The sequence below is a fragment of the Fomitiporia mediterranea genome (genome assembly GCF_000271605.1).
Source record: "Fomitiporia mediterranea MF3/22 unplaced genomic scaffold FOMMEscaffold_8, whole genome shotgun sequence".
NCBI classification, from domain to species: domain Eukaryota; kingdom Fungi; phylum Basidiomycota; class Agaricomycetes; order Hymenochaetales; family Hymenochaetaceae; genus Fomitiporia; species Fomitiporia mediterranea.
Genome location: NW_006760393.1, coordinates 2,147,735 through 2,165,138, shown reverse-complemented (window position 1 = coordinate 2,165,138; position 17,404 = coordinate 2,147,735). Strand labels below are relative to the sequence as shown.

At 49.9% G+C, this 17,404-nt stretch overlaps 6 protein-coding genes across 6 annotated transcripts; 3 read left to right on the top strand and 3 right to left on the bottom strand.

Moving 5' to 3' along the window:
• Positions 1-231: 231 nt before the first annotated feature.
• On the bottom strand, positions 232-2,385 carry FOMMEDRAFT_147925 (uncharacterized protein; the record flags this gene model as incomplete). Its single annotated transcript, XM_007268597.1, has 6 exons — positions 2,070-2,385; positions 1,847-2,033; positions 1,442-1,563; positions 1,161-1,181; positions 569-676; positions 232-373 (listed from the first exon to the last, which is right to left on the bottom strand). The coding sequence occupies exons 1-6, from the start codon at positions 2,186-2,188 to the stop codon at positions 232-234; spliced, it is 699 nt and encodes a 232-aa protein (XP_007268659.1). The 5' UTR covers positions 2,189-2,385.
• A 1,183-nt stretch (positions 2,386-3,568) lies between these two features.
• Positions 3,569-4,406, bottom strand: FOMMEDRAFT_158519 (uncharacterized protein; the record flags this gene model as incomplete). The annotated part of the gene is made up of 2 exons (XM_007268596.1): positions 3,569-3,715; positions 4,155-4,406. The coding sequence occupies 2 exons, from the start codon at positions 4,404-4,406 to the stop codon at positions 3,569-3,571; spliced, it is 399 nt and encodes a 132-aa protein (XP_007268658.1).
• A 135-nt stretch (positions 4,407-4,541) lies between these two features.
• Positions 4,542-5,491, top strand: FOMMEDRAFT_30088 (uncharacterized protein; the record flags this gene model as incomplete). The annotated part of the gene is made up of 3 exons (XM_007268595.1): positions 4,542-4,710; positions 4,796-4,881; positions 5,219-5,491. 3 exons carry the CDS (start codon positions 4,542-4,544, stop codon positions 5,489-5,491), a joined length of 528 nt encoding a protein of 175 aa, XP_007268657.1.
• Positions 5,492-6,936: 1,445 nt separating this feature from the next.
• Positions 6,937-10,548, top strand: FOMMEDRAFT_111158 (uncharacterized protein; the record flags this gene model as incomplete). Its single annotated transcript, XM_007268594.1, has 6 exons — positions 6,937-7,213; positions 7,271-7,786; positions 7,841-7,927; positions 7,985-8,026; positions 8,078-9,123; positions 9,186-10,548. 6 exons carry the CDS (start codon positions 6,937-6,939, stop codon positions 10,377-10,379), a joined length of 3,162 nt encoding a protein of 1,053 aa, XP_007268656.1. The 3' UTR covers positions 10,380-10,548.
• A 2-nt stretch (positions 10,549-10,550) lies between these two features.
• On the bottom strand, positions 10,551-13,292 carry FOMMEDRAFT_111155 (uncharacterized protein). The gene is made up of 6 exons (XM_007268593.1): positions 13,087-13,292; positions 12,960-13,032; positions 12,478-12,893; positions 12,225-12,414; positions 11,714-12,157; positions 10,551-11,664 (listed from the first exon to the last, which is right to left on the bottom strand). The coding sequence occupies exons 1-6, from the start codon at positions 13,218-13,220 to the stop codon at positions 10,693-10,695; spliced, it is 2,229 nt and encodes a 742-aa protein (XP_007268655.1). The 5' UTR covers positions 13,221-13,292; the 3' UTR covers positions 10,551-10,692.
• A 464-nt stretch (positions 13,293-13,756) lies between these two features.
• On the top strand, positions 13,757-17,365 carry FOMMEDRAFT_21769 (uncharacterized protein; the record flags this gene model as incomplete). The annotated part of the gene is made up of 7 exons (XM_007268592.1): positions 13,757-14,013; positions 14,076-14,192; positions 14,278-14,341; positions 14,394-14,859; positions 14,911-15,029; positions 15,091-16,356; positions 16,411-17,365. The coding sequence occupies 7 exons, from the start codon at positions 13,757-13,759 to the stop codon at positions 17,050-17,052; spliced, it is 2,931 nt and encodes a 976-aa protein (XP_007268654.1). The 3' UTR covers positions 17,053-17,365.
• Positions 17,366-17,404: the final 39 nt, after the last annotated feature.

Genomic DNA, 17,404 nt, shown 5'->3' with positions numbered 1-17,404 from the left:
ACGACGACAAGGGGATGCAGAACGACCAAGGAGCGAGTCGGGTCTCTTTTGTATTTTGAGGCGATAAAAGGTATAATTTATTGGATGGATATGCAGTGTCGTGCCTTCCGGATATGGAGTGCACGCAAATATAATAAAATAGTAAGATCAAGATCGAAAGAAGCTAGGGAGCGAGGACCCCGAAAGCGTGCGAAACCCGGTCGTCTGGCTCTATCGAGCCTCTGCCTCACTTCATTCTAGCACCCCACACCGCTCTGCGCAAACAAGCACTATCCTCCCGTCTGCTCTCCTGTGCACTCGTCCAGGACGCGCTTGTCCCTTTCCGTGCCCACGTCGCGACTGGCCTGGCACACATGTGCACGTTTCTCGTTGTCTACGCACAGCTAATTTATATATGCACTCTTGATATTATATCCACCTGCTTTATATTACTATACGACTGCAACCACTATATACAATCCCGGCCCGCCCGTGCGGGCGTGCTTGGGCCAGTTATGCTTTCGTCTGTACTTGTCCGACGAGACACCGCCTTTGAGCGCCCATCGTATCCCAACCCCACCCTACTTACCCTCCAACCGTAGCTGCTCCGCCGTACTGACTGCTGCTAGGAACCGATACTTTGGCAGCGGCGCTCTGCGCCCCACTTAAGCCATTCACGGGGTGCTGGTGTACTTGTCTATAGCATATATAAATGTACATGCCGTCACGGGAGGAGCAATTTTAGCCATCTCAGCTGAGCTGGCTTTGCACCCCTGCACCCGCGCGGACCATAGGGTCTTGTCCACCTTCATCGGCCTAGAGCCTCTTCCCCTCCCCCGTCGCTCTCGTGCACGAGTAGAAGAGTTGTGTAGCTTCTCCGTTTGTTTCCGACTGCAGCTGCGGTTGAGTAACGACAGCTGTCCTGGCGCATTCTTCTGTTATCTCATCATCTCGAAATTTGTATTGAAAATAAAAATGGTTTGTAAAAGGGAAGGAAGACGTAAAATCGATTGCGGTTCGGTACTTCTTCAGCCCAAACTTGACCAAATGGTCCTCTTCGGTTGCTTGTGGGCTAAGCGAGGCACGCCTGCGAGACAGAGCTGGACGAGAACTTGCCGAAAGCATGCACAGGGCCAAAGGGAATATGCACCGCGTGTCGACAGCATATGCACAGCACTTACGACTCGACTTGAAAGAAGCAACTAAATGATAAAGATAAGAGCTTAAAGAAGACAAGCGAAGATGCAAAAATTCATTTCTCATCGCGCCCTGAACGCATATACGCGTTTGAAGCCTGGAGAGAACATACTACAGTACTAGCGTCCTAGTACTTTTACAAAAATATCCAGAGAAATACTCGCGAAGAAAGGAAGAGCCGGGGGCGGACAAAGTCCTTCGTACTTATGACATCGCTCTTGAGAACACATGGTACCAGCACGAGTCCGGATACACATAAACACACATATGCATAACTTTCCTTATACTTAGAATAACCTTGCTCTTCGCGGATCGTCGTTCACCTCCGTCCGCATTCATCGGCGTCATTGTCATCGCCGTGTCTTTGCTCCCGAGCCTTCTCGTCGACTATACATCTATGTCATTCAGACGGCGAGCATGCAAATTTCACGGTGTCTCTCCGGCGGCAGGAGTGACGGTATCCTTATTTGACGAACCAATTAGAGCATATTCATATACCACGGGCGATGATGATGTCCTACTGACGCTACTACTGACGCGCCGGCTAATTCTGCTAAACCAGGAGGAGGAGGAAGAACGTCTATTCCTATGCGAGGCAGTGCAGTATAGATATGCGCGTTCTTTGACTACCTTGCTATGTACTTTGAACCTATCTAGGATCTATACATACATGCGGCTGGGCAAAGCGCTCGAGACTTGGCACAGATGCTTTGAGCCTAACGATCTGAATGCAATTCCGCTGAATCCAAAAAGACGTCGGAATGGACGTCTGAATAGATGCGCTCAAGTGCTTCTTCTTCATACTCAACCTTCCAAAGAAAGGGAGCAGCGGTCCTTGCCTGTACCGAGCGATATTGCTGCCGTGGTATTGAGTATCGCTCGCCATGTCTTACCTGTCCGCGGATTTCTGGATAATGTGTCCTCCTTTCACAAACCCAGTACCAGGACCTGGTCCCTCGATCGTATTTGTGTTCAAGATGGACATCGGTTCATGGATGGAACATTCATCCATGCCTCAAACCTGTACAACTCAGAGTAATACTCGGCAATACTCGGTGCCAAAGGACGAAGGTTCCTGCAACTGCACCTGTTATCAGGGCGGCGCTCGGTTGCGTCCGCGTCCAAATGAAAGTCGCGTTCTTTACAGCTCTAATCCTGTATCTTCATTTTGTCTTGGTGTGCTGTCTACTGCCCGCCACTGTCCACGAAGTATGACGAATAGCCTGTCTTGCCTGTCCTATCCCCTCCTATCTTACTAACCAGAAGTCGCCTTACTCCGGCAAAGTCGGAAGCTTTTACATTTCCCGCAAGGACCGTTCTGGAGCTTCTTCAATGAAAATCCATACCTCCTGCGGTTTCAACACGAATTCGGTGAACGTGTACGTCTATGGTAGTATCGCATTGGCGCCTGGGCAGTGCCACACGAGTACACAGATGTGGAGTGCCAAAGGGCGAATGAAACACCTAATCCACATACCGGGTCACGTTATGTCTCCTGCTACACTCGGTAGTACCTACCGAGTCGAGTAGTTGAGGAAGCAACTGGAAAATGGATGCCTAACTCTCAAGTTCGGGTCGGGACCGCGTTAAGTCCTACCGCCATTCCGCGTACGTTAAGGGGGGGACAAGGTTCTTAGTAAGCAGACAAATGAACGGACATGAATAGGCTGGAGTCTGAACCCGATTCTTCCTCCATTAGAGCTATCCGGAGAAGGAAGAATACTTGAGACGAACTCTGACTCAGGCGCAGTTTACATGAACGCAAATATATCCTACATACATGGATACTGACCCTGTGAAGGGTAGACGAGCTGCGGCTTGCATACAAGTGCGCGGGAGAGCCTTGCTGCTGCGTGGCTGCGCAGTCGAGAAGGACACGTTTTCACATTTTAGTGGAAATTAGCGGGATTACGGAACCAAAGGAAGGAAAACACCAGTCGAATGGCCCTGATAAAAACAACTTGCGGACCGTCGCCAAGCCCCTTACTTGCATACAACCTTTTTCTCCGTGCTGGCATTACATTACAGGGGCAATATGCTGCTTCTAATTTGAACCTGTATGCAGCTGCAAGACAAGAGTCACCTAAAAAAGAGAGGAAAATTAATTGTGCAGGTGCGTGGGCCTATAATTACACGAGCGCGAGCGTCAAACGGCTCCAGCACGGAGTCGGACGTCGGACGTCGGAGCTACGCATCGGACAGGAAACCGTTCCATTCACAAGTACAGGAGAAATAGGTGTCTTGAAAATAGCTGAAATTGCGGGTTTATTTGTGAGGAGCGGCGCCGTCAGCAAATTGCACCGGTGACTTTGTCGCTGCCGTGGGAAGTCGGGAAAAAATTACCTCTACTGTAACGTTTACCTAGCTCTCCTACATATGGCGGAAGGCGGAGCTAGATGAACTGATTCGCAGTTGCCACGTTTACCGACGTCCCAGTGATCGACGGGAGCGAATGGTTGATGGTATAGGAGGTGGCGATGGCGTTAAACAGTAGGCGCCCTGGTCCACATGGTGTTGACGGTATGAAATGCCCATCGCTCTTGATGGGAGTCATTGTAGTGATTTCAAAATTCGATAAGTGCAGAGAAACTCAGACAGTCGGCTTGCTACTGCCCAGCCTGTGGCTGCGTGTGCCATCTCGCCTCGAGCGCCTCACATATGAAAAAGAGCACAACACGCTCTCATAGAGTAGTCGACTGGCTCAGTAAGTTTATCGGTGAACTCGGTCACAAGAGGGTTTGGAATGCAGCTTGAAGAGAGCTATCGACGAGCCGAGAGCGTCGGTTAACATGACTTCCCTCATTTGGCAGCTTTTGCCTTTAACGAGGTTTCGGGGTCCCCGTCCTTCAGATATCCTCTACTCTTGTCAGTTCCCTTAATATTATTTGTAGAGCGAAAATAAATTGCATGAAGGTGAAGCTAATCCTTTTCAAAAGTGTACCAGACAGTAGTAGGTGTTTATTGGATAACAAACATACACCCTCCGACTTGGTGTGAGTCTCAAAGTTCAAGATTCCGCGATCATTCAACTCTTTCGGCCCTTTTGCAATCGGTACCGTTCCATGTACACGAAATTTAATCTCAGATAAGTGTAAACGAGTATGCATAAGTGTTAAGCCGTCAGCGCAGCGTCTCCTCCGCACGCGAGTATGAGCCAACGGACCTCGTGGACAGTGCTTGCCCCTTCCAGCCAAAAGGCCTAGTGGAGAGGAAGCAGCTGCAAAACGCATCCATGCTAATGGGGTTTGAAGGTAGGAGTGCACTAACCAGATGCTTGTAGAGAAGTTTCTTCTGTTTCTTTCTTTCTCAGGTCGAAACATAGCCTGGATTTGTTATCATTGTAACGCCGAAGAAGCGCATACTTCATGGAGAAAGAAGATGACGGATTCAGGAATATTGCATGGCAGCAATTATGCTCAGCGATCCCGGATCACGCCAATGGATTGCCCATCCGCTTTGGAGAAACCAGGATGGATCTGACGAGTACGATACGGCAAGCTGAGGAGCGGCTCTCCTGTCGTATCCCAAAGGCCTGTGTGTGCAGGAATATGGTTTGATGCAGTTTATGATGGATAGAAGCACGATCGATGCAGACTTTTGACTTGAGACACAAAATTAGACGCGGAAATCACAGGGCGTGCGTTGAGTGCTGACGCATGGGTGGACTCTCTCTTCCATACCTTACTTCGTGCCACCTTCAAGAACGTCAGAAGCTAGTAATCATGCCGTCCAAATATGTGCAAACGGGTAGATAACCGCGTTTGTTTGCCTTGAAACGGACAGCTCTGTCGTTGATTGAACCTTGTTGAGATGTTCGGGTTCTTTTCAAAGAGAGAGGAGGAGGTTCGGGGCCCCTGTAGAATCCCAATCCCAATCTTCCGCTTCGCCATGCTTCTCTTCCCTTAGATGAGAGATAATGATGGTGGTAGAAAGCAGTGCCGGAGAATGAACGAAGTCAGAGTCTTCATCCATGCCTGCGAACCGCGCTAGCTAAAGGTAAATTGCGTAACTGGGTTTACAGTAAGTATCGACAGATCTGTAGGCTGGAGACATTTTCGATCTAAGGCGAGGATCTTTGGCCATCCTTGCCTTACGCTTGGGCGCCAATCTGATGGCCCTTGTTTCGACTGTGCTCGGTGCTGTGCTCGGTGATGGAGGAGGCGACGGAGTGCAGGAGCGCAACATGCAGCATGTGTATGCACTGGGGAGCTATCATGCCACACTGGAGAAGACGTCCACCAAGCGATGCAAGAAGGTTGAGCGCGGGCGCACACGGAAAAGAGAAGTTAGCTTGCTTCTGGGAAGTTTGACGTAGTCGAAGCTGTCACTCATACTATTGGTGCATACTTTCCCCCTGTGCCGCATGTGTACGAAGGTTAGCGTGTAAAGGCTTCCCGCAGCGATTATTAATATTATCTGAAACACTTTGTGTCGACATATACACACAGTTACGCCGAGGTGGAGTATAGTATTCGCAGTCGCCAGGAACGAAGCATATCTGGTCGGCAGATAGAATATCATGTGTTTCTCTCGGGCATGTTCCCCTCGGAGAAGAGTCGGGACAAGTATAGTCTAGACTAGACTCTATTTGTGTGCATTTGCCAAGTTCAATAAAGCGTGAGAGGACTTGTGAGTTTACCAGAGACGTAGGCGACACTCTGAGTTGTGCGAGATTTCGTCGACCGGTCAGGCACACCGACAGAAGAGCTCATTGGCAAACCATCGTGCTTCTTTGATGTATGGAGCACGCCGGTTGTCTGACCTTGTGCCGATGGGAACGCATGACCCACCAAAGAGGAATGGACAAAGAAGTACACATTTACCTGCATTTGGTCGCCCAGGCAGAGAGCTAATAGAACCAGAAGGGCTGCCTGAGAGTAGTGCATACCTCCTTGATACTAGTTTGTCGTCATATTCAAGTTTGTTTGTGTAGCAGCATCAAAACTCAAGCAGTAGAGATGCCGCCGCAGAGTGAATTCTAACTAGTCAATCGAGCGCATCAGGAACTCGCGGACCTTCGGAATTTAGACCGCTATATCGAGCTCTTCAGACGCTGCAAGTTGCACAGCGCAGCAGATAGTGCTCTAAGGAGTGCACGCATTCAGCGGCACGGGCGCCTGACTCCTGGCGTTTGACCATTGCGGGCGACAACAATGATCGGGACATGGCCGACTTGAAACGCCTGCCCAACGTTTGTTTGCGCAGAGCTGTGCCCAGAGGGTTATTGTATCAGCCGCCGAGCAGTGAACACTAAGGATAGTTTTCCTCGGCGAACGATCAAACACTCTCGACCATGTCTCGCCGGCACTCCATGGCAGGTGAATAAGGATTTTGGAGAAGCCACTGAAACAGACTGAGGCACGAGCTCCCCAATAGTAGAGGATAAGGTGAAGATTGATTGGGGTGTTGTCTTTACGGATGCATTTTGTCGCACCGATACAACTGTGGCATCAGGTGGAATGACTTTATTTTTACTTTGAGTTTGGTTGGCAAGAAGATGCGTCAATGACTCAAGCAGGTCAGCTTGGAAACGCTGAACGAGTCAATGTGGATGACACGTCCAAAGAACTGAAATTTCGTATCGTGTAAGATGCGAACAAAGTATACCGTAGATGGCGTATGTAAGCAGAAAATTCCCAACGCGGGCTTAGAAGGCTGCAGCGTCGGGCAACGCCGTAACGCGCCACACTACACGCTCATCCGTCGACACTGAGCATAGCGGCGAGGACGTTGGCTATCCTCTTTGCTCCTTATGTTACGATGAGGCATAGCGCCTTCACCCTTCCCCGCCTTCCCTCTCTCACCACCTTCCTTTTTCCTATCGTATTTTCTCTTTCTGTCGCGGCACAACCTGCAGCTCTCCCCTTCACAGAATGCACTGTCGGCAATCCAATAGACCCATCCCTCAAGATTAACGCTTCTACAATCTATGGACAAATCGTGACAAACGACATCCTCGGCAGACATCTGAACTTGACTGTCATTGGGAATACAGGCCAGACAATCGAGCCAATATCTAGTGACACAAGTCTTCTCTGTGAGTCAAATGTATAGGAGCTTAGACACTTCATGCACTAATCTCGACTTGCTGCAGCTACTATTTTTACAACAAGCTCTGTACTGTCCATAAACATTTTCGATAACAGCACGTTTTTCTGCACGAGTTTGCGTCCGGCATCCCCATTGCCGACCGAGAATTCTACCTATTTCTTTTGTCCGGTTAGCGCAGGTCCGATAGCATTCTCTGCGGCAGTTCCGTTGGGCAAACATCAATACGACCTTTTGACGATTAGCACACGTTTACGAATAGTGGATACTTCTTCACCGGCCGTCGAGCTAGGATGTTTTGATGTGGCTACTACACCTCTCACTGGGAGGCGAGTTGCAGGCTCAATTTACGGCGATGCCGCGATTATCTTATGGGTCAGCGTGGCGGTCTGTATAGCGTACTGGGTCGTCATTGGGTTGGCGAGGCTCATCGCAGCATGGGGGCGGGGCGGGACAGGATCAAGCAGGAGTCTATGGTCGCGTCTGGAAGGAGCGGGTTATATACTTGCAAGCGCGATTAGTGGTGAACGTTTCTCATCCACACCGGCTCTGCTTCGATTCAGTGAGTTTTTTACATGAATATTCTGGTTATTTATTTTGTTGACCTGAACATTAGGCACGCCGTCCATGCGTGATATTTTCTTTCACACGCAGTGGTGTGCTGTCTTAGGTATGATTGCTGTTCAATGGCCGACTTTTGCGTGTATGTACTTTTTTGTTCTCCTTTCATCTTACTTGTGTAATGATTCGGTGCACACAGATCCAATGCTTGCACAGACTGCCTGGTCAACACTCTCATTTAGTAAGTTCCACTGTAATAATTGTTCTCACAATACCTGACATTCGTGTCTAGACGTCACGTTGACACAGGGCGATAATGCTTCCTCAAAGCGTTGGAACCCATTAACAGTTCAAGACTACAATCCGCCATCCAATTTTGCCGATCAGCTCAGTGATTCAAGCTCCCCGGTTTTTATCGATGCCAGCGTGCCCAATTCTTTGCTTATGTTTCCTGAGGGTACAGCTGCAGGCATTGCTTCGCTTGCTGCCGCCATCGGTCTCAGACCACAAGACTTATTTGGCGTATGCCTCGTGCTGTTTTTAGCCATAATTGCTGGCGTTATCATTGTAAGCCTCCTCATCTGGGGGCTTGATCAACTTGGTCTTGCGCTGTTCGGGGGTAGGGAGAAGGTGTCTCCCTTTGGCCCTCGAACTCCAGCGTATATTGCCGCAATGAAAGAATCTGACAAAGCCGGATCTCCGTCGGCTGACGACGATGGCACTTCTGCCGCTGGCTATCGCTTGTTTCGTTCAGTATCTATCCCTCTGTCAGGTGCAGTAGGAAGAAGAAGTTGGTGGCGGTTCTTGCGAATAAAGCCCAGCTCGTTTCACGGCAGCATACTCCACGGCAACCTGGTCCGGGTACTCATACTCTTCCATCTACCGATCACGATATTTTCTACCTACCAATTCGCAAACGCTCGCTCCCAGTCTTCAATAGTCTCCGTAGTCCTAGCGGTGTTAGCATTCACCCTGTTCTCAATTGGAATTCCTGTCTTCCTGGTCGTCCGCCTTTATACGACTGCGACAAACAAGCTTTATGACGAGACTAGGACACTCATGATGCTGGGACCCCTATACAACCATTATGCACACGGTTCCCAATTATTTGCATGCATCTTTTTTGCAAATAATCTGATATATGGAATCACTATCGGGTGTGGCCAAAAGAGCGGAACGACACAGGCGATTATCATTTTAGTCACTGAAATCGTGACGTCCTTGAGTACGAGTATTTGGTTACCCTGGGGACGGGGTGCAACTATGGGCTTGATCAGTTTCTTTTTCTGTGTCGCGCGCATAACTGTGGCTGTTCTTCTCGTCATTTTGACGCCTACAGTGAGTAGTCCAATCTATGCGCGCGCGTGTTGATTGGATTATAACCTTTTTGAAATTTCTAGGTCTCTGTTGGCATCTCCGCGGGAAGCTGGATTGCGGCCTCAATCTTGTTTATCCTTGGTTTGATGTATCTCGCATTCCTGATGATCTTAGCGGTCAAGCTCTTCGAAGCACTGCTCCGTATAATCGGCCGCGTTCCCTTTGATAGAAGCAAGCACACGCTTGATACAGGGCTTTTAGGAGTGATGGGCTTATTAGGCTGGTGTACACCAAGAAAACGTCGGCGGAGGCGGAGCCGTCGTCCGCTAGGTAATGATGTGCGCTCATCCACACTGGGTTCTACGCAGCCATTTGCAATAGGCAACAAAAATTCGTCCCCACCAAGTAGTTCACACGGACCACCGTCAGTCCTGAGACCGGAACATGCCCTACGCCCTTACAGAGAGGATAGCGACGATGAGAGCGGTTTCATTATGGGTTCCTGGCAGCCATTCCCGCAACCAGGGTACGGCCCTGTGGAGGATCGGCCACCATCACCAGTGGTAGAAACGCCACCCAAGTCTGGTTTCGCTCGCGTTGGTGGAGGACGAGCACATTACGACACGCCTTACGCGATTGCTAACCGGGAGAAGTCGTCCTCCCCCATGGCTAAACACGAGTTCCCCTCTGTAGAACGAATACGACAGGCCAGCCCTGTACAAACTCCTCGGTCAAATACGCCGACAAATAGGTCTACAGTCACTGTCAACCACCCGAGTGCCTCCCATGCGGTAGGCTCTGGACTGCCGCCTGGTGCAATGGACGCTGCTCGGCCGCAGGTCCATGTACGAACCAAATCACAAGTCGCTATCGTCGAAGATGCATCGGAATTGTTCAATCTTCAGACAGGGAGTTCTGCCGTTATACAGGACGCAAATGACTTGGCCCGCCCGACCATCGCAGTTGATACCGACGATTCATCTGCTGATATTGCACAGCCAAAACGGACTTTGTGGGCTAAGTTCCGCAGGAATCGTCGGATGAGCGACGGTAATTTCCCTTCTGAACAACCTGATGAAGGAACTGGCAAGTCCTTCGTCGTATTGCGCGATAAGCGCGTCTCTCCCGCCACGGAAGCTTCCAAGCCTGACCCTGCACCGGAAGCTGCTCCAGAGGAGAACCGTCGTTCATTCGTCGTGTTGCGAGGTAACGCCGCTGAAGACAATTCTTCCTCCGCCCCCGGCAGATCAACCCGTAGACAATCACAAACATTCTAAACACGTTGTACAGCAATCTGGTTTTTTTCATGTTCAGTATGCTTTCTTTGTGTACTTATCTCGTTATCTCCTTTGGACATTCTGTTGCTACGCCCACGGACTCTCCCAAGTTTGTATCAGTCTAATTTTACACCATACAATGAACGCTTTGTTGCTCATCAGATACAGCCCAAAATTATGAAGTGCATATCAAGGGTAAACAAACAAAAGCTTATTATTATGAGTGGAGATGGAGATGGAGACGTGTGGCGAGCACGGTGAATCCAGGATGTGATATGTATTTATGTCCATGTCCGTACCGGAGAGAGAAACATCAAATGTCCGAAGGTCCATAATCGTCCCTTTCCTCACCGCCCAACCAAAATACTCTCCAATCCTCAAGTCCCTTTCTACAGCTTGCGTAGAACCCGTCCTCGGCGCTCTTTCTTAGACCACCCGGACGTACTGTACTGGCTGTGCTGGTTGACATGAATGAATCTGCACGCGCAAGGAAACGGCGCGGCTCGTGCCATTGACCGCCGCGGAAGAGAAATGCGACGTCGCCACCGATGTCAATTTGAGCGTGGACGGGCTCCTCGGCGCGACCCTTGCCCTTGCTCTTACCCTTGGAGAAGACTGATAGCGGTATTTCGTGTACCTCGATGCCGTATTCGCCGAATCCGATGATTTGGAGGAATGCGGGGTCGTCGAGAGGTGAGCAGATGCGGTGGCAGACTTGGCTTGGAGCTTGTTGCCATGTTACTGCGTATAGAGGTGGGCAGTTCGATAGAGGCGTTGGAATTGGAGAAGGGATTACATGTGTTTGTTTTCCCCTTGTTAAGATGTATACCGGCTTTACGCTTACACCTTCCGAGGACGCTAAAGGAAGTTCCTCCAAAGTAGGGGGTAGCCAGATCCCCTTGTGTTCGCGAATGAAGGAACGCCGTGGTGAAGTGCCTATGGGCGAAAAGAGGTCCTTTGGACTATCATCGTTAAGTTCTACTTCGCCAACAGCGGCATCTGCAAGTCGGATAAGTCCCGCCTTCTTGTCGAAAACAACAAAAAGTGACAGCTGGGCGCCATAGTCGGGTAAAGGAGAAGGAGACCTAGGAGGATTTCGTTCTCGAGGATAATCAAGCGACTGCCGGACAGATGAGAATCGCCGAGACCCGTCTACGTTGTCCGGGCTATATGCACTTTTCTGAGACTGCTGAGAAGATGCAGATACGCTCCTTAAGACAATTGTCTCCGAAGCACGCTGGAATACGAAACTTAAATTTCGTGGACACAAAGGCGCGTAAAATTCCTGGAAAGGAGGATGAGTTCACGTAATGAGGCTCAAGTATTTGACTGACTTTGACAAATCGAAATGCTCGTTCACCCTTCGGCGTCTCATACAGCAGGATACTCTGCTTCGTAGCTATGGCGAGTGACGAGGGTCCCCGACCATTGTTGGACTCGCCTCTCCACAGCTCGAAGAACAAAACATTAGAATTTAAAAGACGTGAACCAGCTGATGCTAAAGGTACAAAGTCCGTTGCCCATCGGAGTGGTAACTCATCAATGACGTCCCATGAGGATTCCACCGATGAGGCAGATTCTTGGCGTTTCATATTCAGAGCTGTGCTAGCGCGTTTACCGGCACGAGAAGGATAAGAGGACTGCGGTTCACTGTCGTTCTGGCCATCGGAAATAAGAGATTTGATCAGATTAATGCTGGAGTTGTGTTTGTGCTTCTTCTGCGTCGCTTGCTGAGGATTCCAATGTGCTGGGCGTCTCAGATCAAGCGGCTTGGTATTCTAGATAAAAAAATGAGTCGATCAGTGATTGCTTTAGATAGGATTTGCAATGAATTCAATTACGGACTTTCTGTGTAGTGGCCCACCGAGCCAAACTCGTGAGACTTGATAAGTTGTACATGCGAATGGAACGAATGACATCTCGCTCCTTTGAATTTGTGGGAGATTCAACTTCTGAACCGACAAGAGCTAGAACGACACCGTGCGGTGTAAGGTCACCGGTATCCTGAAATTCAAGTAGTTCTAGTTGGTACACTCTAATAGCAGTGCATCAGCGCTCTGGCGGAAATTCTCAGAAACGGTTTGACAGAGCAACGCACCCTTCTCCTTCCCAGATATGCCGAACTTGTGCGTCAGCTGGGCTGGATGTTTCTGGGTCTCCGCTGGGAAACATGTCAAGAACAGATAATCCATTATCGTGTCCAATGAGTAACAGACGGTCGCCCAAAAGTGGAAGTAAGGCATTCATAGGATATGTCGTATGAGGTAAGAACCTTGATCCGAACTGAAATACTTTCAAATGAGATGGAAGCAGAGGTTCTCCACTGGCAGGAACAGGTGTTTCCGGTTGAGGTCGAGAGGGATAGTAGGACGGTGGTTTAGCATTAGGTATGAGGAGGGTGGGTGCAGACCAGTGTGAATCTTGTGAGTATATGGATGCTGGAGGCTGCAAGTGCACAACCGGTTCGGGTCGCAGTACATTCCTGCTTTCTGTGGCCTCTTCGGCTTCATAGACCTAAAAGCGAGGAATAGATATAGGTTGAGAATGAAAGTCGAAAGCGCAGATGCATGAAACACACACCCCTTCGCCCCACCCTCTTTCACGCCGTCGAGCCCGCTCTTCAGGCGTTATGTCTGCGAATCGTTCTGCAGCTCTGGATAAACCACGTCAGCACCTAGAGATGCAATCAAACTAGGCCGTAACTGACCGCTTCTCAACCCAACCTTTCCACCTCCCGAATCTTGAATTCGGCCCCTTTTGTGCAGCTAAATCCTCATAGGTCGGAAGTCCGTCACCACCTGTTTCATCCTGTTCAGGGTAGTCTGGCATTGAATCCTGCATCGTGGTATCATAAGAAGAGCTGAGACGCCGGGAAGAGTCGAGAGGAAGGAGACGATCGTGGATACAATAGCGCACGGGCTACTAATTGCGCTAACAAGGCTGTACAATGGCTTTCCTAATGCGCTGCACCCGCCCTTATTTTAGTTTGTTTGTTTATGTCTAGTAGGCAGATCAATTCGCTAATTACACGTTTAAACAGAAATGTATTTCGACGCGATCGGCGTGACGAATACTACAAGAACAAGTAGACAATCCACGCTCTGTGTGAGCTGGCAGAACGCATATAGTTAGGGTTTGTCTGGCGGGAAGCAGGCAGCGGCTGCAATTGGCCGATGCCGGAAGTATAATGCTGCTCAGAATTATTTATTATATTACGGAAACCGTGGGAAGAAAACGAGGCAGAGGTTATTCTTGCCGGCACGCCTATCGGTCTATTTCTCGCGTGTTCTTTGCTCTCAACGCTCACTCAAGTGGGCCCTCTTGGGTCTCACCATCGTCGCCATCGTCTCTCGGCGTCCTCTCTCTCCCCTAATGATATGGACCTTTGCTCAAAATCAAGACTCGTTCTGCTCTTGACCTTGCTCGATGTCGCTCTCTTCCCGGCAGTCCATGCTGCTCCTGCTACGAATACCCCGGTACCCCCTCTCCAATGGCTCGAAATCACTAACCAGATTACTGGCTCTCCTGCTCCTCCTGGACTAAGTTATGCATCTATCGGCTTTGATCCTACTTCTCGTACTATCTTAATATTTGGTGGCGAGTCCAACGGCTTTCCACAGCAACAAACATATCTGTTAGTCTCTAGAGTTTTCCCGTTCCATCGGCCCCCTTTGTCACTAACGCTTCATTTTCCAGTCTCAATCTCTCTGGTCTTTCATGGTTCTCCCCCCATTCAACTGTTGACACTTTGGCCGATGTAAAACCGCCTCCAAGAAGCATGGCTATTAGTGGAGACGATTTTGCTGCGAGCAAGTAAGTTGGCCAAACGTCTACCTACCTTCTATACCTTTGGTGCCTTCTGACATAATCCTAATCTTGCTTCTATTAACCTGTGCAGCCGCCATGGCCACGTAGTCATCGGGGGCAAGGGCCAGAACGGTCAACCGCTTTCGGATGCTTGGGTGAGTATGACACAACATTCCAGCATGTCACCTTCTGAACCTCACTTTTCAGGAATTCGATTACATCAACCAATTCTGGACAGAAATAAATATATCTCCCGGTGGTCCATCTCCCCGGTATAGCGCCTCTGGCGGCATCGATGTGACGGCCAGCCCAGTTACCGATCTGAATGTACAAGGACCCAACAATACCTTCTATCTCGCTGGTGGTGATGATGGACAGAATGCACTGTCCTTATCAGATGTCTGGGAGTTCGAGGTCGCTGGAGTCTTGACATCTAACAATGCGAATAACGTAGTTGGCAGTTGGAAGCAAATACAATTTTCGGACAGTCTCCCAACTCGTGTACGCCAAGGCGGTACTGTTATGCCCTCTGCTCTGGTTGTAGCCGCTGGTGGTTGTCCCTCCACTAGCTCTACCGATAACACGTGTGCGCAGCAGGATTCCCATGTGCTAAATGTAAATGCTACGAGGGACATTTCACCTGATGGTTGTCCTGCTCCTCGTGTCGGGCCAGGTATTTCCCTTGTTCATTCTTTGAATAGGATCACGTCTAATTAAAATGCAGTGATTGTTCCAAATCTAAACCTGGCTTCGTCGAGCTTTGCTACTCAAGCGCTCATGCTCTTGGGGACTTTCAACATTTCACTTTGGGATGATGGCAACGGTTTGAACCGCGGTGAAGTGGTGAGATTCTCGAAACCATTGTGTGTACCAAAAGAGTTATATTTAATCGAGAAAATACCAGGACATCCTCGACGTTGATACTGGTGTATGGACTCGCGTCATTCCTGCTGGAGATCCCTCTTCTGGTACCGTTAAATACCCCGCACCTCGAGAAGGCGCTGTTGCATTTTCATCGGCAAACGCGCTCGTTGGAGCCAATCCGTCAGTGGGCTCAGATATACTGGTCTTTGGAGGGAAAGACGCCAATGGAAATTATCTCTCCGACGTGTGGGTTTTGCGAGGGTACCGGGGTCAGATCACCGAATCAAATGGGACATGGTCTGGATTCGGCAACGGGCAGCTAGGTTCAGGCGCTGATGCTTCTGGGACTGGAGTAACAGTGCAATACCTCACATCGTGTGCACAAGCCCTCTCCCCAGCTGCGACGTCTTCGAGTTCCGGACCCTCATCTTCATCTCCAGCCACTCCTACGTCTCCAGGAAGCTCTGGACAAAAGTTCTTCCCATATGATACTGGGGCTGGCCATAAGGTGTCGTCCCCAGTATCGGTGGCGCTTCTATTGGCGGCACTGGTGTTCTACCGAATGTCGATGCCATTGACGGCTGCGGGAGCTTTGACTAGCCCTCGCGTCGGCTTTATTTGGCTTGCTGGCTTGACAGGACTTGCAGCTTTTGCTGTGGGTATTGCTGGCGTGGTCCTCGCATTTACAACAATCTCCTCAACTTCAGGTGGTTCCTTGAGGAAGAGATCTTCCACGAGCCTCTTCCTGAAGACGAACCACGGTAAAGCGGCTCTTGCATTCTTTGCCATTCTGTATGGCGCGCTGCCACTTTTATTCGCCCTTTCGTTTATAAGAAGGCGCAAACGCCCAAAGCAAGCCCTTATCAATTCCGAACAAGTTAAGGAACGAGAGCGACAGGACTCGAACGAGACAGGATTCACAGCTCTCATGACCCCAGCGAGGGAGAAGGCGATGAACGGACATCGAGCGACGGCTTCATCTCCGGATGTTACGCAGATGACGCAGCCAGATTCTCCGGTGACGGAGTCTCGAACCCGTAGACGTTCGTTCTTTGGTGGACATCTGTGGTACGGACACAAAAAGGAACGACATTCGACCGAAAGTAGTGGCCCGCAGGATTCCCTCAACGGTAACGATACAAAGCGCAGCTTCGAGGTTCTTAACAGAGGCAATCGTCCCAGAAGGTTAAGCGGCTCGGCATGGAATGCACTGTCTAGCGAGGGTGGACACAGTGTGCAAGCGAGCATGCCACGTAGTCTTAGCGATCTGAATTGGCTTGACAGGCGGCACAACGTCGCCGCATTCGTGAGTGACTCCATCCTCAACTATATACAGTGCTTATTCACAGGCTGTGTACAGAGTGATCTTGATTACGCCCTCACCCAGCTTGACCGTGCCCAAGCCGCAACACCGAGTGCTGACCTTCGTCCCACTTCTAGGACAACTACCCCGCGTCCTCGCCCCATTCTCCCTCCCCGTCCCTTGTCCATCCTACATGTCCTTCTCCACGCCGCAATCTTTGGCATTTGCATTGTCGTCCTCGTCCAACTTTGGGAACGCGCTCCGAAGGCCGCGTTTGCCGTATTCCTTGTTTGGACTATTGCATTTTATAGCATCCTTATCCTCCTTGCATGGAAAGGTATGCCGAGAGCTTCAATCCTCTCGGTACTTCTATCCAGTCTCCGATACCATAATGAAGCCTCACAGGCTCCAGATCCATGTTCCGCTCCATCGTCTCGACCGTTATCGAGGAACGAATTATATGCATTCCCCACTGAACCTCGTAGTCCTTATACATTCCACCAGCCGCCGGTTAGGCGAGCGGTTTCTACCCAAGAGGAGGACCTCCTTTCATCTAATAGCCATGGCGGGCACCGCTTCGACGGTGATGACGAGGACGAGGAGACACAGCAAAGACGCATTGAAGAGGAGATGGCTCGTCGCGATGTCTCGATCGTCACAGTACCGAAGCGCAAGCTTTGGATAACAAACCCGTCGTGATTATTTGATATATTAGTCGTAGTGCATTCCATCCCACCCATTCATTCACTATTCACCATTCGGACGTTCGCTCGCCACTTATTCGCATTATCCAGTTTAGTAGTTAGTCAGTCAGTTAGTATGTAGTTGTCCAATTCTCCCTTTTTCCACCTCACCTCTGCTTTCTTTTAGTTGTTACCTTTGCTATCTCTTATTTCTTTCTGTCTCTCTCTCTCTCTCTTCTCCTCTGCAAGCACATTGTGTAATCAACTGCATGTCCACTCTCTTGGTTTTGATGAAAGGCCTTGTGTATTTTGACTCCTGCTGCTTCTGCTGCTCCCGCTTCCGCCTGCTTTTGTGCATGGACATTGGT

Bases quoted from the DNA above. Each gene is read 5' to 3' on its own strand.
- FOMMEDRAFT_111155 (XM_007268593.1), bottom strand. From the start codon at position 13,220: ATGCAGGATTCAATGCCAGACTACCCTGAACAGGATGAAACAGGTGGT. The intron at 12,894-12,959 runs GTGTGTGTTTCA...CCTCGCTTTTAG, and splicing joins AAAGAGGGTGGGGCGAAGGG to GTCTATGAAGCCGAAGAGGC. The intron at 11,665-11,713 runs GTCAGTCAAATA...CCTCCTTTCCAG, and splicing joins GAGCATTTCGATTTGTCAAA to GAATTTTACGCGCCTTTGTG.